This window comes from Pezoporus wallicus, unplaced genomic scaffold, assembly GCF_028554395.1.
Source record: "Pezoporus wallicus isolate ANWC-B61680 ecotype Strahan unplaced genomic scaffold, APGP_CSIRO_Pwel_v1 contig_4161, whole genome shotgun sequence".
NCBI classification, from domain to species: domain Eukaryota; kingdom Metazoa; phylum Chordata; class Aves; order Psittaciformes; family Psittacidae; genus Pezoporus; species Pezoporus wallicus.
In genome coordinates this window covers 94,229-114,800 of record NW_026639584.1, presented here as the reverse complement: position 1 = coordinate 114,800, position 20,572 = coordinate 94,229, and the positions used below count along the sequence as shown (strand labels likewise).

Sequence of the window (20,572 nt, the reverse complement as noted above, 5' to 3'; positions counted from 1 at the left end):
CAGGGACCTGCCCCAAGGAACACCGGGGCCAGAGGGGGTGGCCAGGAAACCTCCCACCACCTCCCTAACACCAGCGGGGCCCAAGTGGTGCAGCAGCTGTGGGTAACATGGAATTCCTCAATGGATCCTCCCTGCTCGGCCGGTGGCCTCTGCAATGATGACCACGGTGGTGCTGCAGCGGCACGGGCTGCTCACCTCGCACTGCAAACCAACAGAGGGGAGACTGAGATGAGCTCTTAGGCAGAAGCTCTTCCCTGTGAGGGTGCTGAGGCGCTGGCACAGGGTGCCCAGAGAAGCTGTGGCTGCCCCATCCCTGGCAGTGTTCAAGGCCAGGTTGGACACAGGGGCTTGGAGCAAGCTGCTCCAGTGGAAGGGGTCCCTGCCTGTGGCTGGGGTTGGAACTGGATGAGCTTTGAGGTCCCTTCCAACCCCAACCAGTCTGGGGTTCTGTGAGTGCTGCACGTTAGAGCCAGCACCTGCGCAGATTTCAGACCTGCTAAAAGAATTTGCACCTTTACAAAGGCTCCTGGAAAACAACTGGTTTAAAACAGCCAAAGCTCTGCGGTGCCCGAGACCCCAGCACTGCAGCAGTAATAACCTGCAGGACAAATTGGCTATAAACAGAAAGTGGATTTAATCTCCATCCTCTGGAGAACCGGCGCACACACACACTGAACGAGCAGCGATGGCGAGGACAGGCAGGATTCAAACTGACATTTACAGCAGTAATCCAAGGTATCTGGAAATAAACCCCTTTGGCTCGGGCTGGGCTCCAGGGACGGGGCCCCTCCAGCGGCAGGGGCACAGCAGCAGTGGCTGGTGCCTGGTCCCTGGCACGTGGTTTAAGCTCACTCTGAGCTCTCCCAGGCACTCGTGTCCTGCAGCTGGAGGGAACCCATCCCAAGAGCACCGGTGGTCGATGGGTTCCTCCTCACCCCTATCCCATGAGGATGCACGACGGCCCCTATGCTGAGTGAGGGGGTGAGGGTGCCTGTTCGGTCCCATCCCCTCCCTCCCAGCTCCTCACCTTCTCCATGATGAGGTCGTAGAGCAGCGTCACCACGCGGACGTGGAGGGGCTCCATCCCCTTCTGCCTGAAGAGGCTCCTGAGGACCTGGAGGCCGCCGAGCTTGAGGAACTGCTGCTGGGCGTAGGGGAAGTGCCTCAGCATGGAGGAGAGCGCGAAGAGCGCCTGGTGGGGAGAGAGGTCCATCAGCACCGTGCCCATGGCTGCCGCATCTGGCACAGCCTCTCTTTACTGCACGCCATGGGGACAGGAGGAACGCGCTCCAGCCCACTTGTGTGGAGCTCCCCAGCAGGTGCATTGAAACTGCTCCTTGCTGAGGGCTATCTCCAAGAGTCCCCTTTATCCTGATCCCAGCCCTTCCTGGTGCTGCAAGGCTGCCCAAACCTGGGTGACTTCCACCCAAACTCCAACCTGGACTGTCACCATGGCTGCTAGAAGGACCAACCAGAGGGGCCTGCTGCCAGCACCCAACACCATTGCTTCTCCGTGCAGTTCACTCCCCCCAGCCCTCAGTACAGAGCCTGGCTATGGGATACGCAGGGCAAGGGGGGGTCCAGCACCGCTCAGCAGAGCCTGACCCCCTCGAGATGATTTGGGCGCTTGGGGACCATCCTCCCCCTGCACCCCTGTGGCCAGAGGCCACCACCAGGATGTGTCCCAGGACACGGCCCCCAGCCAGCTCTGTGCTGCTGCAGCATCACCCGCACGTCCCTCCTGGGCCTGAGCAGCGCGGGGTGAGCACCAGGGGCAGCCGAACCTTGCACCGGTGTGGTTGTGACGGCCCCGGCTTGCAGAGGGGATGGGCTGAGCGCCCGGGGCAGGGCTGCAGCTGAGCGCGGCGGGGCGGGAGCGGAGCCGGCTCCTCCGCACCGAGGAGCACGGAGGGAACATCCCCGCTGCGCAGGGACAGATCCGAGCCGACAGCTCCCCCAGTCCCCTTTGCGCCTATTTTCCATCTTCAGAGTTGCTGCCGAGGACGCTTCTCACTCCTGCTTTAAGCACAGGCCAAAGGGCAGCGGAGGGAAGAAACGCACCTCTGGCCTCAGCTGTGCACCGGGGAGGGAGGCATGGGGAGGGGCTGGGGCAGCAACCTGTGCTTGGGATCCTGGTCTGGAGAGAGCTGAGAGGCACAGCATGGGAGCTGGAAATTAAGAGCCTCTGTCCTGCTGGAAAAGGGGGTTTGACCCTCGGAGGCTCTCATAACGCCGCACGTGAACGTGGACAACACTGAGGGCATCCCTATCCCTTTTCTCCAGCGGCTGCCTGTGGGACCAGTTCAGGCTCACTGGGAAGAGCTGTCCCACACCCAGCACGCAGGGGTTCAAGCGATGCTGGTGAGGGTCTCTGCACACCCAGCCACCCCTTCCCACCCCAAACGAGCTCTGGGTTGAGCCATGGCCACTCCTGGGAGGTGTTCTGAGGATGGGGCATCCCATGGGGCACTTCTCAAGCTGGGACCTCCTCACACCCATGGCCGAAACCAAAGGGGTTCCCCAGCCTCTCCTGTGCCTTTCGCTCGCTGGAGGACTCTTACCACGGACTAAAGGGGAGCCCGGTGGTGCTAGAACACCAGCAGCACGTCACTGTCGGCACGCAGCAGGTGAACTGACCTGAGCGAGCTGCTGGCTCCCTCGCCCCATGGGACCCCTCTTGCAGGAGGTCACTGTTATGTGGTGGGGGTGGGATGTGGGGAGCAGCAGACAGCGGCACGGCCCGTAAGCCGAGGTGGCACCATGCGCTGCAGCGAGGGTAATGAGATCTCATGCTCCAGGGAGCCCGGCGAGGAGCCCCGGCCCGATGGACAGGGCTGCACATTTGGCTGGGGGCTCTCAGCGCTGCTCCGCTCGCTCCAGAGCCACCGAGGGCAGGACCCAGCACTGGCTCCAGTGATCGCCTCCCTCCAACCGGCAGCTCCGTGCCCGTCAGCCCCTGCCGGCTGCCCTCGCCCCACAGAGGAGCCGCAGCACCGAGCCCTGTCCTCTGCGGGGCTGGCTGAGCCCTGCAGCCCTGGGAGCAAAGCCCACCCAGCGTGGGGAGCAGAGCAGGGACCCGCAGGCTGCCGGTGCCACTGGTGCCCCAGGGAGCGCTTACAGCACAAGAGCAGCTTTCCCCGAGGTGCCTCCCCACTCACTCACCTTCTTCCTGACAGCCAGGGGTTGCTCCGTAGCCAGAATCACCAGGAGCTTCTGCAGTGCCCCCCCTTCAATCGCTTCTATCTGGACTTTGGGGTTGCTGCCGGGAAGGAAGCGGAAGGCAGGTCACCAGCAGAGCAGGCACAGCAGGGTGGGATGCACCCAGAGCGGGCACAAACGAGGCCCAATCCAGCCTGATCCCACAGCATCCCCGTTCTCCCACTGCTGGCAGCCTGCGGCTGTGAAGGTGTGAAGCCCTGCAGACCACCTCACACACAGCACATGACCGATGCAGCCTGAAAGGATGGCAGGGGCCTGGGGAAGGGCACACGGAGCCACCAGTGCCACCCCACCATGTGTCCTACCCATCTTCCCCTGGCAGGGAGCCCTCCCCTATGCTTCCCTCGCAGCTATTGATCCTCTCGCTTCCCATCACATCTATTCCTTAACAGCCTTTTCCATTTCAGTTCTTGGTTCCCCTCTCGTGCTCCTCGCTGCCAACATGCTCCTTTATTTAAGCACCCCTTGGCTGCAGCACCGGCTCTGCTTGTCCTGGTGCCTCCATCTCAAAGCGCGCCTGGCCTCACCACACACACCTCTCACAGCAAGCACTCCTCCCCAAGGACTGCAAGCAGAGGACCCCATCCTGTCTGCAGCTGCCCCCGGTTCAGACAAGGCCAAGCCTTGCTCACCATGGCCCTGGGTACCGGCTGCACAGATGCTTCACCGCTAGCACCTCTTTGAAGGCGGCAGGCAGGGGTTATGTGCTACAGGCTCCCTCTTTGGCAGGGCTCTCACAGCCTTCATCCCCGATCACAGCCTCTTGTGCTCTGAGGAAGAGCTCCAGCACTTGATCGAGCTTTTGCTCTTCTTTGAAGCAGCAATGGCACTGCAGCCAGCCAAAGGCCACGCGTCCCTGCTACAGCAGAACACCCGCAGCTCTGACCGCCACCAGGAAGCTGCTGGAGCAGCCAGAGCCCAGCACCAGCCAAGAGACAAGAGAGACAGAGGCAGGGTTGTAATAGAGCCCAGAAGACAAACGGATTTGGGCAGGAAGCAGCTCCCCGTTAAACCCATGGCTCCACCTAAGCACTAAGCTCATCTGGGTGAGCCAAGGTGCCAGGAACCCCCCTTGCTGCGCCCGGGCTTTGCATCCCGCAGCGCCAGGAGTCACCGGTACCCCCGGGATGCAGGGTTCTGACCGCAGTCACCAGGCTGACCTCGAGGCAGGGGAAGGGGGTTGTTGGGAGCCACTTTCCATTCCTCCTTCCTCGCTCACCTGCTGCAGCAGCGCAGGCCCCTGCCGAGCACAGGCGCATCCGTGACCTGCCCGGACAGGCCAGGAAGGAGCTTCAGGATCCTCCTGCAGAGGAGATTCTCACTGCACGGTCCCACGGGCTGCAGCGGCCCTGGGAGCAAACCAGCCTCTGGTGCCTGGGTCCAGCTGGGACCTGATGCACGCTCCAGGACGCGGGCATTCCCCAACCTCACCACACCAACAGCAGCAGAATCACTCACGGCAGTCACTCTGGGCAAGGGAGACCAGAGCAAGCGTGCGCCTTTCTGAGTATGCCTGCACTGGAAGAGGATCTCCTCTCACTGGAGACCTCCTGGTGCCATTCAAGGAGCACAGAAGGTTGGGATATCCAAGCGCCTTTGCCACATCTGTCTACAATAAATAACAAAACCTCTCCTAGCAAGGGACGCAAGCGACGAATGGAACTGCCCCTCCATGCCTGGCTGCTCACCTGCAGGATGAGAGCTAACTAAAATCTCTGAACCATGGAGTTTTTGCCAAGGAGCACCTCTGGGGGTCAGGAAGCCCTCCCGGATGGCAGGAGCACTGCTCACTTCTCAGTGGTTAACGCCTACTATCAATAGCCCAGGCTTCCCACTAACAAAACCAACTCATCTGAATGTTTGGAAAATTCAGCCCAGATCTGTACAAATTGCACTGTCAGGCCCAGGGCAAAGCAGCCTGGAGAGAACCAAATACAATGAGACAGACTGGGGAGCACTTGCATGGGAAATTCACCTTGTTGTGAGCCCTGATGGATAAGGGAATGGTGGCACCAGCAACAACATTCCCCACGATGAAGCTCTGAGACTGGGATAGGGATGAAATCCGCCTCCAATGAGACCCCATGATGCTGCAGTGATGGCAGAGATTTGAGAGTTGAGATTAACCCGCTTCAAACCCGGGTGAGGAACAGCCACAAGCCTATGGGGACTGAACACAAGCACTGTGCTTGAGGTAAAGCAGCTTCCCAAGAGGGACCCCACTGCCCTCAATAGCCCCAGTTTGCCCTGGGAGGACCCACTCTGACTGTGGGGTCACATCACATCCCCTCCAGATGTGGCCCTCCCTACATGGCTGAAGCCCTTGTCCCATCCTATGCCCATGTCCATCACATCCATCCATCATTCTGCTCCTGAAGACTATGGTCACCCTCCTCCAGCCACACAGAGGGAAACGTGCTGGGCTGATGGAGCACTTCCATAGAATCACAGAATCCCAGCCTGGTTTGGGTTGGAAGGGACCTTAAAGCTCATCCAGTTCTACTCTGTGCTTTCCAATGCTAATTCAGGTTGATGCTCCCGGCTTCTCCCAGGGACCCCTGCAGACAAGCTCATCTAGCAGTGATGGGGCTGCCACCCACATCACCACAGGCACCCTGCAACACTGAAGCTGCACCATTTTGACCCCAAGACAAACAACGTTCATGTTTCCCATTGCTGCCTCCTTCCAAAGCTCCTGGAATTGTGACTTTGCCGAGTACAAATTTAAGGTGTCATTTACAAGGACCTGTAGGGACAGGCCAAGAGGAATGGCTTTAACCTGCCAGAGGGGAGACTGAGATGAGCTCTTAGGCAGAAGCTCTTCCCTGTGAGGGTGCTGAGGCGCTGGCACAGGGTGCCCAGAGAAGCTGTGGCTGCCCCATCCCTGGCAGTGTTCAAGGCCAGGTTGGACACAGGGGCTTGGAGCAAGCTGCTCTAGTGGAAGGTGTCCCTGCCCGTGGCAGGGGTTGGGACTGGATGAGCTTTAAGGTCCCTTCCAACCCAAACCAGGCTGGGGTTCTGTGGTTCTATGGAAGTGCTCCATCAGCCCAGCACGTTTCCCTCTGCGTGGCTGGAGGAGGGTGACCATGCCCTTCAGTGGGGAGGGGAAAACACAAAAAGCAGGGGAGGGAAAGAGGGAAAGCCAGCAGCACCCCCCCCTCGGAGCCTGCCTGCTGCAGCGGCAGAAGGAAACGCTCCATTTTCTGCCAGTTTCTATTTCACTGCGTTGGAGTTACAACTTCCCACGAGGGGCCAGACATTATTACAGTCAAGGCTGGTTTGCCAGAACACCACAAGCCTCAACAGCGCATGGAGAGGGGAGAAGCCACAAACCCACAGGCTGAGGCGCAGCGATCAGCACTGTCAGAGTGCCCCTGTGCCCCGTGGCAGGTCCTGCCTCGGTGGGTGGTGAAGGCAGGGATGGACCCAGCACCTTCCACAAGCCGTTTGCACCCTTCTCCCTTTTCTCTTCCATTAAAGCTCTTTGTGGAAGCAGCAAGACCTGAAGACGAGGATGAGCAGCCACAGGACCCGCCAGCACAATGGATCAGAGCCCTCCAAACAGCCTCCCCATGGGCTGCAGCTTGCAATCCCCAACGTGCTGCCATTCCCCTGCAGCTTGATGTCAGGGACCTGCTCGTGGGACCGCTGCTGTTTCTCCCTGGACACTGTTTTGGGCATGTTAAGGAGCAGGAGCAGCTCAGGGGATGTGGCTCTTGCTGCTGAAACCCAGCATGGGGTTCTCTGCCATCTTCACTGGCAAACTGCCTCCATGAAAGCAGCTCCTGTTTTGCTGAGCAAGGGATTTTATCAGTGCTATCCATTATGAGACAGACACCCTATTGCTCCTAGGATGACCCCGAGTACACACAGACAAATTTAGGAGAGACTTTTCGAGTGTTCCCAGGCCGCACATGCGAGGGACGTGGGAAGACTGAAAAGCAGCATCACAGCCCTGAGGCAAGAGAAGCTCTTGAGTTAGGTGGGAACTTGCGATACGGCAGCAAAATTAGATTGAGATTTAAAGTACATCTGAGCAAAGGAAAGCCAAGTGGTGCAGAGGGACCCCGGGACCCGCGATGACACAGGGAGCATTTCTCATTTGGCCTGCTTGTTGTAGCCAACAGACCAAACAGACCCTAGAGAGAAACCAGGGTCACCTCGCTCCGAGCATCCTGCTGAGGCCAGGCAAAGACCAAGAGAGGGGTGAGAGGGGGAGTGCACTGGAGGGGATGCTCTGCCGGGCAGGAGCAGGGTGCTGAGCACAGCACTTCCCCTGCCCCGGCTGGAGCTGTGGTGGGGGCCACACACCCGCTCTCACCGCCACTGTCTGCATCCGCCCCCCCAGGGCACAGGCTGGGGAGCTGGGGCTTTGATGAAAGCCTGGGTGATGGTGCAAAGGGAAGATAATCACGGGGCTAGCCAGGGCTCTTCTCTCGCCAGAACCTGTGCTCTGCGATGCCACCTGGGAAATCAAAGCCAGGGATCAAAGTCTGCAACTCTGTGAAACAGCCTAAAAAATTTAGTACAGTCTCTTTAGGCTGAGCTATAACCTGAGGATCAGAAGCAGGCAGCGTGGCTCACCTCACCCTCCCCGGTTTTCACACTAAAAACTGTTAATGAAGATAATGAGAGTGCACCGAGGCTCTTGCTTGGGGCTGAAATGTGGCTTTACAGCTCCAGGCCTTGCCTGGCTTCTTGTGCCTCATCACACCTGGGTAGGAATTTGAAAGGCAATGAAAAAGGTCATTTCTGTAAGTCCTGGAAAACCAAAGCAATGCAAGCAAAAGCACCATGAGAAGGCCAATGGTTTTTGCAGAGGCCTCTCTATTTGGAGGATTTCTGACAGCTCTTGTAAGTATATTCGTGTTAAAATCTCCTGACAAATAATAGATAGAGAGATAAAACTGATCATTATGGTGTCAATGCTTAAAGGTTGGACTGGAATTCAGTAATTTCAGGCCAGACTACAGCTGTAAATCTGAGACTCTGAATAAGGGCAGAAAATAGAGGCAGGATGATCAGCAGCTTGTTAATCCTTGCACAACTGAACTGTAAATTGCAGGTTTAAGAAAGAAATGAACAGCATTAAAATAGTCCCAGTGAAAAGTGACACATGGGGAGAATATGCTTTACCTGTGGCATTCGAAGTACTGGCTATGGCATGAACTATCCCCATCAGAAACAGCAGTGTTATCAGCTGCTGTGAGCCCTGCCACCTCCAAATCCAAGACTTCCCAGGTACGCACCGGTTGGCTACATCTCCTTCGAAACTTTGTTCTTAAGAGAAGGATAACTGGGACAAGAAACCTGGAGGGGGCTTTGGCCGAGGGCCTGCAGGGCCAGGCCAAGGGGAATGGCTTTAACCTGCCAGAGGGGAGACTGAGATGAGCTCTTAGGCAGAAGCTCTTCCCTGTGAGGGTGCTGAGGCGCTGGCACAGGGTGCCCAGAGAAGCTGTGGCTGCCCCATCCCTGGCAGTGTTCAAGGCCAGGTTGGACACAGGGGCTTGGAGCAAGCTGCTCTAGTGGAAGGTGTCCCTGCCCGTGGCAGGGGTTGGAGCTGGAGGAGCTTTAAGGTCCCTTCCTACCTAGAGCATCCTAGGATTCTATGAATACAACAGAAACGATTCTGCAGCCCTCTCAACCTCTGAAACAACCACCCGGCTCTGCCATGGGATACCAGCAACTGATGCTCACGTGAGGGGTTGGTGCATAAAATAAAAATACATGTTTAACACAGGCTGTCCATTACTGCAGAGTCCCATGCTATAGAAAAGGACATCTGCACACACAGTATGAGATGTACGAGGTAACAATAAAATAACCCCAACCCCAACAAGGCTACATGCGACTGTTTGGAGCTGGAAGGAGGAGGGATGAAGCACAGACACCCAAAGCCCTCACTGAGGTCTGCATGCAACAGAACTGGCCTAGAAAGACTCTTCTCCGAGCATCAGCTCAGAGCTGAGTTTATTACAGACAAAGGCCTTCAGAGCTATGACTTAAGGAGATTAAAAACCACCCAGGAAAATGGAGCCCTAAGCAGTCGTTCCAATCAAAATACAGCCAAGAAGAAAGCAGGGGTGAGGGGGGGGAAAACCTGACAAAAGGAAAACTAGGTTTCAACAGGCAACACAATACAACAATTTCGCATGAAAGATGTGAAGCATAAAAGCAATGTTAGATGTTCAAAAGCACAGAATATAGGAGAGACATAAAATAACCCCTGAGAAGATGAAAATCTCCACTTCAATGCCATGCTGCCTTCTCACTTTCTACCAAGCCAGGCGCTCATTGCAGTAGCGGGGGAGCAGCAGCGTCCCTGTGAGAGCAACACGTCTCAACGTGACATAATGGATTACATAGATGCAAGTATGGTTTTTAATGAGCAATTAGGTTATTGAGTATTTGTTGCTAAGAGGAGAACAGAACTGCAGAGAATAAGTTGGAGGTGAGCACGTGACTGTGATTTTGATGGGCTAATGTGACACTTAAACCAAGGAGCATGAGTCACCCAGGGAGGTAGAAATAGCATGGAAGACTGCCTGGCAAAAGCTGGAGGGACCTTGGCTTGCTATCAAGCATGTATCTATGTCCCAGGCACCAGCAAGAGATAGCTGAGCTTCTCAAGAGCCCTCCAACATCCCTGCTGAAAGCCAGCAGGCTATAACATCCTGTTACAAACAAGCCCCAAACTGCCTGGGGACACTGTGACATTGGCTTTAACCAGGGAAAACTGCTCTCAGATAGGTGATGTAAGTGGGAATTACTTAGTGTGAGTTTCTGGTCCTCTGCAGTCACAAGGATGTTGAGGTGGAAGCGCAGAGCAGAGCTGCTTCTCGTGGTGTGGCCAAGGTAAAGAGCCATTGGGAGCACTGCGAGGAGGTAAGCTGGCTCACCTAAGCGCAGACAGGGCAAGGCTAAGACAGCTAGTATTTTGGAGCAGGGCAAAAAGCCACATCAGACAAGCTGCAGTGCTGTAATGTAGCATAACAGATGGATAATTAGATTTATACAAAGGGCTGTAAAAGTAAGTAATGAAATAAAAGCACAGAAAAGCCAATCTGCCGCAGCAAGACACCTCACAGGGGTGCAGGATGTCCCCACAGCTGGCACCCACTGTCCCAGCATCACCAGAGCAGGCAGCAGAGCTGGGGCATTCCTTGAGTCAACCAAAGCCAGGAGCTGCCCAAAGCACAACTGCACAGAGAGGAGCAATGTGAACAGAGGGACTGAGTTGAGTAGCAGTGAAGCCCCTCCTCCTCACCTCACCACAGAGAAGAGTAGAAGAGTGAAAAGCAGCTCTGCACAATAAAATCTTAGGTGCTGTAATGAAATCAACCGCGCCAGATTGTTCTGCTGAACACACACAAACAACAAAGGACAGGCTGTATTTATAGCTGTAGAGAAAAATAAAGGTACAGGAAAACAGGCTGGAGATTGCACACAGGAACAAAGCGAGCACAGGCGGGAATCCCACCTCCCCAGCACATTGTGAGGCTCCCGAGGACACCCTAGAGTCTCTCTCTTCTCCTGACCCCTTGGCTTTGCCAGCTCTATTTTGGTACCAGCACATAACCCCCAGCTACACAAACTCACTGCTGACAGCCAAGTGCCTCACTGGTCTGCTTTGGAGGGGCTTGTGCACCTGAAGCTCCCTCCAAGACCAGGGCAAGTGGAGCAGCTCAGCTTCCAAGAGCCTCAGATGTCAGCTCAGCTTAAAGCTTAACCAAAGATCCACAAACAAGTTGTGATTAAAAAAGGAAACTGGCTTTGGACAAGGGCCTGCAGGGACAGGCCAAGGGGAATGGCTTTAACCTGCCAGAGGGGAGACTGAGATGAGCTCTTAGGCAGAAGCTCTTCCCTGTGAGGGTGCTGAGGCGCTGGCACAGGGTGCCCAGAGAAGCTGTGGCTGCCCCATCCCTGGCAGTGTTCAAGGCCAGGTTGGACACAGGGGCTTGGAGCAAGCTGCTCTAGTGGGAGGGAGAAGCCTGCAGAGGAAAGGGTACAAGGCAGCCCTACCAAGACTACCCCATCTTCTCTGTTCTCCTGATGGTGAAGGACGGGCCCATGCAGCCCCCTCTGGAGGGTCTGTGACCGCACTGTGATTTAAGGGCTGGACCGGGTGAGCCATGAGCCTTCTGCAACAACCAAGGAACCTCTGTGAGCTCTCTTCCAGCAAAACCTGTTGAATGAATGAGCCTTCCAGGCACGTACAAGCAAGGGCTCCATGGTACAAGGAACGACACATCCCCCAGTGCTCAATCACCCCAACCGATGTTGTATTTTGAGGCACAAATCAACCCTATAGCTATGTGTGTCACGCTTACAAAACACTCCCTAGGCATTTCTGAAAGCCTGTTATTTTACCAGAGCTCAAATGCTTTTTGATGCCTAAGGATCTGCTTCATCAGAGGCTGCTTTACTAAAAAGCGAGGAATTCTCTATGAGTCCAAGCAGAACTCATTTATTTCCATGCCATGTTAGCCACAGCCCACCAAAATTGTGTTGATTTCTCTTAAGAAAACCCACACCACAGCAAGGAACAAGAACAATATTGTAGGATTAATACCACGTCCTTGAGCTCATCCCATGTTTTTCATCACAGGGACTTCAAAGCACCCCCTGATTTATACATAGATGGGGAAACTGAGAGTGCTGGGCTTGTGCCCTCCTGCTCCTCCTTTTCCCTGCATGCCCCCAGAATCTCAGCTCCAAAACCGGCCTAGGATGCTCTTTGCTGTGCTGCTGCAGGTCCCCTGAACAAGAGCCTTCTGCAACAGCAGCTCGGGGCAGGGCAGCTCTGGACAGAAGCATCCCCATGAGGTCTCTCATACGGCAGTGAGCAGAACTCCAGGCACGCAGAAGTTACTCAAGCATTCCCACAAATCTATTCACACACCTCGGGTAACACAAAACCACTGCAAAAAGCTGTCTGAAAGCACTGCAAAGGCAAAGCCTCAGTGTTAACCACCGGGCTCCTAACAGTTGGGCTGGTGCTCTCCAGCAGCAGCCAGCACCTGTATAATCCATCCCACTAATAATCTTGAGAGACACTGGAAGGAGGCCTGAGGCTAAGCCTTTCCAGTGTTACTCGCTTGATTTGTTTCCTTGCTCACTTCAGCTGATTCTTCTTTAAGACAAATGCTAATAATCTAACAAAGAGAAAGCCTGTGCCTGGCGTGTCCCTGCCAGGACTGCCAGCGGAGTGCCGGCACTCTCCAGCTCTTCCACGAGACACAAAGCGAGGTGTGAGAACAGGCACTTCACTTCTCTCCCTTCCAGCAGCATCTCCATGCTGCACTGTCCTATTTTAACCCTGCCATCTGCTCCACAGCTCCTTGTGTTCCTCCGGTAACTGAGAGAGGCAGTGCCTTACATCAAGCAAATCTATCATCTCCCACCCCTTTTCCTTAGGGATATGCCCTGGGGCACCCTTGGGTGCCACGACAGAAGGCATTGCTCCTAAACCACCACGCCACATCTCAATCCACCCCACTTCTCCACGGGCAAGGGAAGATGCTGGATCACAGGGAGAATCACGCCCACTGCAATGTCATGTTTTAAACTCCGGCTGCTCCCAGTCCCACTGGCTTTCACAGCGCTATTAGAATCGTTTTACTTGAGAAAGGAAGGTTTGTTTCACTGAGTCATGATTCAAAGAACGAGACTTTGCTCCACTTACAAAAGCAAATCACCATCTTGCAAATGCCAAGCACAGATTTCAGCTCCAAAAGTGAAGCCTGGGGAAGGCTTCCAGGCAGAGAGAGAATGGAAAAGCTGCATCTGCAAAAGCTGGGACACCTTTTTGGTCTCTTTATCGGGTTTTGATAAACAGAAAGCATGACCTGTGGAACACCAGCTCCGGCAGAAACCCAATGAACTCATTCTGCATCAAAGCCATGCATCAACAGAGGGGAGAGTGACAGCAGGAGTGCTGCCACAGGGCCACAGCCAATCCAAACCACTTCCCAGGTGGAAAGCCCTCAAGGAAAACTCAGGACTCACACAAAGCCCCAGCGATTCTCTTTGCTTTCTGATTCATGCCTCCTCCAACACCCACATGCCAGGCAGAGGAGGCTGGAACTGCTACATTTAGGATGACATTTAAAAATCAAGGTTGTGTTGCTGATGGTCATTAAAAATCCAACCGCATTTTGCAGAAACAAGTGGGTACTTGCTTGCTGTCCCTGCCAAATATCAGCACAGCAGTAGCTGTTCTAGCAACCTCACTTAAAAGATGAAGGAAAATTGCACCCCCCATAATTACTGTTATTACTGTTGTTGTTTTTCAAACATTCACTACATACCTTTCTATTTCCTAAATGTGAAATAAGAAGGAAACGTTTCCCCAAACCGTTCTAAGTGTCAGATTCATCTCACTTAACACCAGACGCTGAAAATTAAGACATGTAGCTGAGGTGGGCTGCCTGGGCTCCCTCAGAAACGTGTTCCAACCTGTGGTCTGCACATCCCTACACACAGTCACTGCTCCTGTATTTCCACGGGACATGCTCAGGCTAATCCACAAAGATAAGTCTATGATCCACGGCTTTAGATTCACTCTAAAGGGGCTGTTCTATTCTGTCAAGTGTTTGAGGAATTCACGGTCACCAGCAGTGAGCAGAAATGATGATCTGCCTTGTGGGAAACGGGGTGTCTGACCCCTGTCTCATGATGGTACAATTTGTCTTTTAGAGGAGTCAAAGAATCCCAGCCTGGTTTGGGTTGGAAGGGACCTTAAAGCTCATCCAGCTCCAACCCCTGCCACGGGCAGGGACACCTTCCACTAGAGCAGCTTGCTCCAAGCCTTGTGTCCAACCTGGCCTTGAACACTGCCAGGGATGGGGCAGCCACAGCTTCTCTGGGCACCCTGTGCCAGCGCCTCAGCACCCTCACAGGGAAGAGCTTCTGCCTAAGAGCTCATCTCAGTCTCCCCTCTGGCAGGTTAAAGCCATTCCCCTTGGCCTGTCCCTACAGGCCCTTGTCCAAAGCCCCTCTCCAGGTTTCCTGCAGCCCCTTCAGGCACTGGAGCTGCTCTGAGGTCTCCCCTTCAGGAGCCTTCTCTTCTCCAGGCTGACCCAGCCCAGCTCTCTCAGCCTGGCTCCAGAGCAGAGCTGCTCCAGCCCTCACAGCATCTCTGTGGCCTCCTCTGGACTCACTCCAACAGCTCCATGAATTCTCTCCCCTGGTTGGAGATGGAGCCTGGATAGACAGCTCTGGTGGACACTCATGTAGGCAGACTGAAGCCAGGTGACGTGGATCACCAGAGAGAGGGTGAAGAAACACCTACAAATGCCTGAATCAAGCTGTCAGGGAGTTTCAACAAGCAAGCTAGCTAATAAAACATGGTAATCATGCAATGAATTCACTTCATCTACAAGAAACAAAGCTGCAGCAGGTACCACAGCTAAACTGCATGTTTGGAAAGGGCTGGAGGAAGGAGATGGAGCATTTTCAGACGGGAACATTTTGCATAAAAGATGCAGGGGTATAAAATAATTATGCAGGAAGAAGGAAATTTCAGCAGTGTCCTACATCACTGATGGATGGGGGGAATGGATACCTTGACAGAGACATGCTAATTAAGTTTTAATGACCCTAAAGGCAAAGAGAAAAGCCCTCATCTGCTACGATGGATGAGGGAGCCAACAGATGGACTTAGCCTGTAAGTGAAATGGTTAGGAATAGCCGGAAGGATCTTGAGATAAACACTGTCTGTGTAATGGAGAGCAGTGGTAAAGGCATCAGAGGTAGGTTCTGCAAGGCAGCAGATGAAGGCTTAATCACCAGGGCAGAAGAGAGCTCTGAGAGCTGAGACTGGCTGTGGGAGATGAGATGCCCGGATCCAGAAACAGCTTGGAATCAAAGGGTGAAGGAGGAAGCAGGGTTCAATCTATTGAAGGCTCTAGAACTGTGGAAAGACATACGCTCCGCAAATGTTAGTTGTGATGATCACTTCCCACTGCTAGACTCTGCTAAGAGAGGACGGGAAGGTGGCACAACCAGCAGTTCACACATGTGCTGTGAAGGCGCAGGAGGAGAGAAGACTTGTCAGGAAGTGCTGGGATGGAAAACCCAGTCGGTCACAGCCTTGTAAACAAACAGGGGCCTGTGTTCCCATCTGCCTTGTACTGAGGAGAGAGGGAAGCCGTGCCCAGTGGGTCAGTGGAGGACATGGTGCGTGCTGCCAGGTGGGCTGAGGTCTGCCAGACCTGGGGGTGATGGTCTGCCTTCAGGAACTGTAGGTGCGTAAGGAAACCACTTCAGGAACAGAGGGTCCTAAACCAATGCTTCCTGCCCAGACAGACATTTGTGAACCCACGTGGGAGCACCCTGGCTGAGCTGATGTAGAACCTCTTTGCCAACGTCCATCAGCTCAGCAGACAGCAGTGAGACTGATTTCAGGTGGTTTACACAATGGAGGTTGCCACGACCTCCAGCTACACAAACCCTACAAGATGAGAAGCCACCTGCTCCATGCTAATGACTAATGACACGAGTGCATCATCCTCCCCTGGCCACCCCCTTGAGTGTGAAACACCGGCCTCCTTCCCTAGCAGAGCTGCTATCACCCCCTGCAGACAATATCCACTACTGATTTGTGATGATGAGATCAGCATCCACAAACATCCTACCTTCTTCTGTCCTTACTCACATCCTTCCCTTCCCACTCCCCCCAGCAGCAAGGACACCAGCCTGCCACCAGTCTGAGAGGATGAGTACAGCTCTTCATCCTCCCCTGCGGTTTGGGCTGGCTCTTCACCTTACCCCACAGCTGATGGTATTGAGTGGTACCAGCACAGTGAGACGAGACATTCCTCAGGCTGGGCAATGCAGAGTCCAGGTCAACAGGTATTGTCCAAGCAGCTGTCTGGAAACCATCACTCCATGGAGAATCAGTCATCACACTGACCTATCTCCTTCCCACTCCTCTTCTGCCTATTGTGCAAAAGAACCATAGAATGGTTTGGGTTGAAAGGGACCTTAAAGCTCATCCAGTTCCAACCCCTGCCACAGCAGGGACACCTTCCACTAGAGCAGCTTGCTCCAAGTCCCTGTGTCCAACCTGGCCTTGAACACTGCCAGGGATGGGAAAGCAAGAAAAAAAACCTCAGTTTGCTCTCAACTGATCCACTGGAAATACTGCAATGGATTTGCCTGCTTCTCCCCCAGGAGGGCTCACTGAGCAGTAAGAGTCAGAGACAAACCTATTCTCCTGTTGGGAAACAGGACTTGGCCAGGCTTTGTTTAAGTTCATCTTGCAGAACCATTATGTTTAGTTCAAATTCTCTCATTTGTGTGCATCCTCTGAACTCCCTACATACAGCACAAATCTTGCCACGGGATGAACCTGGGCAAGTTTCTGGTCCTCAAACTCTCATCCATGTTTATGTCCTTCACGCTGCGCTGCGACAGCACATGTCACATAATGCCTTGGACAATCTGGATCCACATATTTATGGCAATAGACTTCAGTGTTTTATGGCCCAAATCTGGGGACCTACAGCTGACACATTACACATTACTTGTTCTTGAAATGTAGGCTACAAAGCTACTTTAGTTCTGCTTTTGCTTGTAAATCTGGGGCTTACATATGTAATTGGCCTAACCGTAAGAGCAAACAACAGCAGTGGTAGCACAGTGCCAGCAATTATTCATGCCTATAATAAACGCCTGTAAAATTGAAAGCCAGCCTTTGGAAATCTGGCTCCTCACTGCACACACAAAAAAATCCCCAAAACCTCATTTGCAGGGCTTGGCCAGTGAAGTTTTTCATTTTGGGGAAGAGATTGAGGGGGGAAAGGATTGTATTTTTGCTTTTCCGTTCTACAAAACCACCACTCATGCCTACGCTTAGGTCGCAGATTATTCTGGCTACATTTCAGTTTCGGAATAAACCCAGTGGCAGACACGGAGGACAACTCTGGGTATCCAGAGAGTAGGTCTCTGGGCATGCAGCAAACACAGGGAATTGTTTACAGCCAGCCCCTCTCCCTGGCTCTGTGCTGAGGCAGCAGCCAGCCTGCTGATGAGCTGCGATGCCTGGAGATGACATACGACCACTGGCCCTAACGACCATGCGGTGTTGCTCTGTGTGAGAACAGAGATGCTGACCTGGTGTCTGGATGGGTCCTACCAGTTAATGGTGGCATCCTCACTGATAAATCACTCCTATGGGTTGAGCTGTGCTCAGCACACTGCCTCTCTTTACCCTCTTCAACCAATGTGGCTACATCTCCCTGCAATAGGGCAATGCAGCCGCTCTACGACTTGCAGGATGAAAGGTGTGATAAGACCTTTCTGCTACACGCATTCCTCACCCACAGCACCACAGCAACCCCTATAAAACTCTTCTAGCACATTCCTGAATGTCAGCGTGGTCTTCCTTGATGGCAAAGAGCCTATTGGCAACAGAAGTCTGCCCACTGGGTGGTCCTCAGAAGCCCAGCAGGCCATATGTTGCTTAGACACAATCAATTTTAGTCCTTGAATTGCTTTAACAATTAAGAAGGCTGAAAGGTGCTAACCCAGTGGGCAGTGAGGATGGATTGACTGTGAGGGAGCAAACCTCAAGGAAGGCACTGCTAAGGTGTGGGTGACTACCAGAACCCCTTCACCCAGCCAGCTGGCACATCACCCATACCAGTGCCCTGAAAAGCAATGCATCAAGTCTTCTCCTTCGTCCCTGCTGAGTGAAACACCTATCACAAGATCTTACCAATGCCTTCTATGCACACCTCCTCACACACCTGTTGCTTCAAAGCACATAGCCCAGCACCTCTGCTGGCCTCACATTCCTCCAGCATCACATTGTAGAATCATGGAATCATAGAATGGTTAGGGTTGGAAAGGACCTTAAGATCCTCCAGTTCCAACCCCCCTGCCATGGGCAGGGACACCTCACACTAAACCATGTCACCCAAGGCTCTGTCCAACCTGGCCTTGAACACTGCCAGGAATGGAGCATTCACAACTTCTTTGGGCAACCCATTCCAGTGCCTCACCACTCTTACAGTAAAGAACTTCTTCCTTACATCTAACCTGAACTTCACAGAATCATAGAATCAACTAGGTTGGAAAATACCTTTAAGATCATCAAGTCCAACCATTACCTGAGCCCTCTGCTTCCTCAGCGCTCACCAGACAGGAGCAGATTTCTTCCAGTCCAGCAGCAACAGGATCGTAACAGTAGCAGGGACCTTTGACATGCTTTGGACCTCTGAAGTTAGAAGGTCTGAGGTATTGACAGACTTCCTTAACCACAAATAAACTGCTTCATATCATACTTCAGCATTCCTGGTTGTATTTCTCCTGCCTTAAGTGGTGGCTGAGCATGAATGGGAAGAGGTCTGTAAGGACTGCTCTCCCTCTCTTCACCATGCAGAGCTTCCCTCTTCAGATGTTTTCTATAACTACCAAGTTTTAGTACCCTCTGAAGGAAGCTGCATTCATCACAGTTCAGCAGGGACCTTTTGGCCTAATCCCCACTAGAAAAACTGCCAAACTGATCCTCCCATCTCAAAATTAACAGCGACAGAGACTTCTCCATACTGGGCAATTCAGTGCTGCTATGACAACAGGAATGGGAGACTCATTAAGGGTCTCATCGAGAGGGATAACGAGCAATCACAGCTCACAGAAGGTAGAAATCAATGAGAGCTGTTGATATCACAACACTGTGCGGGACGGAGCCAGGTACTCGGTGGGCTTTGAAGGGTTGACTTGCATTGTTACGGGCAGGTCTCAGTGAGTACAACTTCTGAGGACAGGCAGATTCCTGGGGAGTAGAGATGAATATTCATGAAGGAACTCAGTTTGGGAGAGGAAATGAATCAAGTGTGACAAATGCTGCCTATTAGGAAAAGAGGGTGGCGTCTATTTTTAGTGGAGTTAAGCAAACATTAAAGCTCACTCTCTAAGAACTCCAAATAATACCACTCACTGGTTCTGCCTCTCCATCGCCAGATAAGAATTCAGCAGCACGTTGGCACCAGCCAAAACCCTCTCGCCTCAACAGCAGTTTTCTGCTTTAGCCCCCGTCTGTGTTTTATAAAAATAAAAGTTTTAATCTCTAATCTGCATAGGAAGATGTGATGATTTCCACCAGGATTTATTCCCCCCCACCCCAGAATCATAAAGCTTGAAGGAACCTTTTTAAGACGGAAGAAAACGCTGCATTCAAATCTCCTAAAAGAGCACTCACGCGGAGCTGTAATCACTTCAGATGCACAGAATTATCAGGAGGAGAAAATTCATCTCACTTAGAATCAAGACCCAATTTGAAGCAGAAAGGAAGAGGCTTGGTTTGCTGCCGTGCCAAGCACTCAGACTTTTCACTGAAGTCAAAGAAGCTACAGCTGCTCCGAGCCATTGAAAATCATGCCCAGAATCTCCAGCGAAACTTGTTTGCAGCGATGGCAGCAGGCTGATAAGGATGTTGACTACTCCAAATAAGCCCACGTTATTTTGTATTTTTAGAGATACTTAGCCTGCCTATTATTATTATTAAGCAGAGGTGGAGTATTTACTGCCTCCTTCTCGGAAAGCTGTAAAAAGGCTGCCTTTCAGCAAGCTCTTTGTTTCTTCGGGTGAACATTAAAGAGTTTCCTCCTTTTACTTTTCAGGCTTGTAAAAAGACTGATTAAATAAGACAACAGAGAGAGAATATTGCCTAATAAAAACAACATGATCCCCACAAAGCTGAGGACCCTTGATTCCATAAACTGAGGTGCTTCCCAGCCAAGATTAAGAGCAGAGCATTTGGAGAGGGTTTTTCTAACTGGGAGGACTCCAAAGACCCCTGGGCAAGGCGAGAGCACGATCCAGGGATGAAGGACCCTCAAAGCAAACCCTCTCCAGCTCAGAGTGGGCACCACTGGCTCAGTTGGTTCCTGCACTCTCCCTGGTCGTGCACCATGGGCCAGCTTTTCAAGTCAGATGCCCCATTTCTTACCAGCTCCTCTACCTGTAACACCACGTGGCTTCTGTCCCCTCTCCTACAGAGCTTCAAACATTGTCTTCAAAGATGTCTTACAAAGAAGCAGCTCTGAAATGAGACGTGTCAAGTATTTATTATCAGTACCTGCTGTTGGCACCAACCAGGCTGGATGAAGATCAACAGCAGAAAGACACACTCTTTCCCAGAGCAGCCAAACCCAGGGAAATCATCTGCGACCTTGAGAGCAGAGGTGGTGCCTCTGGTGGTTCCCTCCCTGGTCCTTCCCTCCCAGTTGAGTGGCCCCATGATTCCCCCTCGGCTTTCAGGTCACGAGCTCCCCTTTCATCTAGAGAGGAAGATGCCCACCTTTAATGAAGCATCACTGGGTGCACTGGGGCAGTCTGCAACCCT

General features: G+C 53.0%; 1 protein-coding gene across 3 annotated transcripts in view; it reads right to left on the bottom strand.

Annotated features, from left to right (window-relative positions):
- Positions 1 to 20,572, bottom strand: part of SIL1 (SIL1 nucleotide exchange factor) — a 94,087-nt gene that overhangs the window by 913 nt on the left and 72,602 nt on the right. For all 3 annotated transcript variants that reach the window (XM_057415125.1, XM_057415127.1, XM_057415126.1), the window contains 2 exons: positions 3,163 to 3,259; positions 1,028 to 1,192 (listed from right to left, as the gene is read on the bottom strand). In XM_057415125.1, coding sequence (XP_057271108.1) covers positions 1,028 to 1,192; positions 3,163 to 3,259 — 262 coding nt within the window. The remainder of the gene's footprint in view (positions 1 to 1,027; positions 1,193 to 3,162; positions 3,260 to 20,572) is intronic.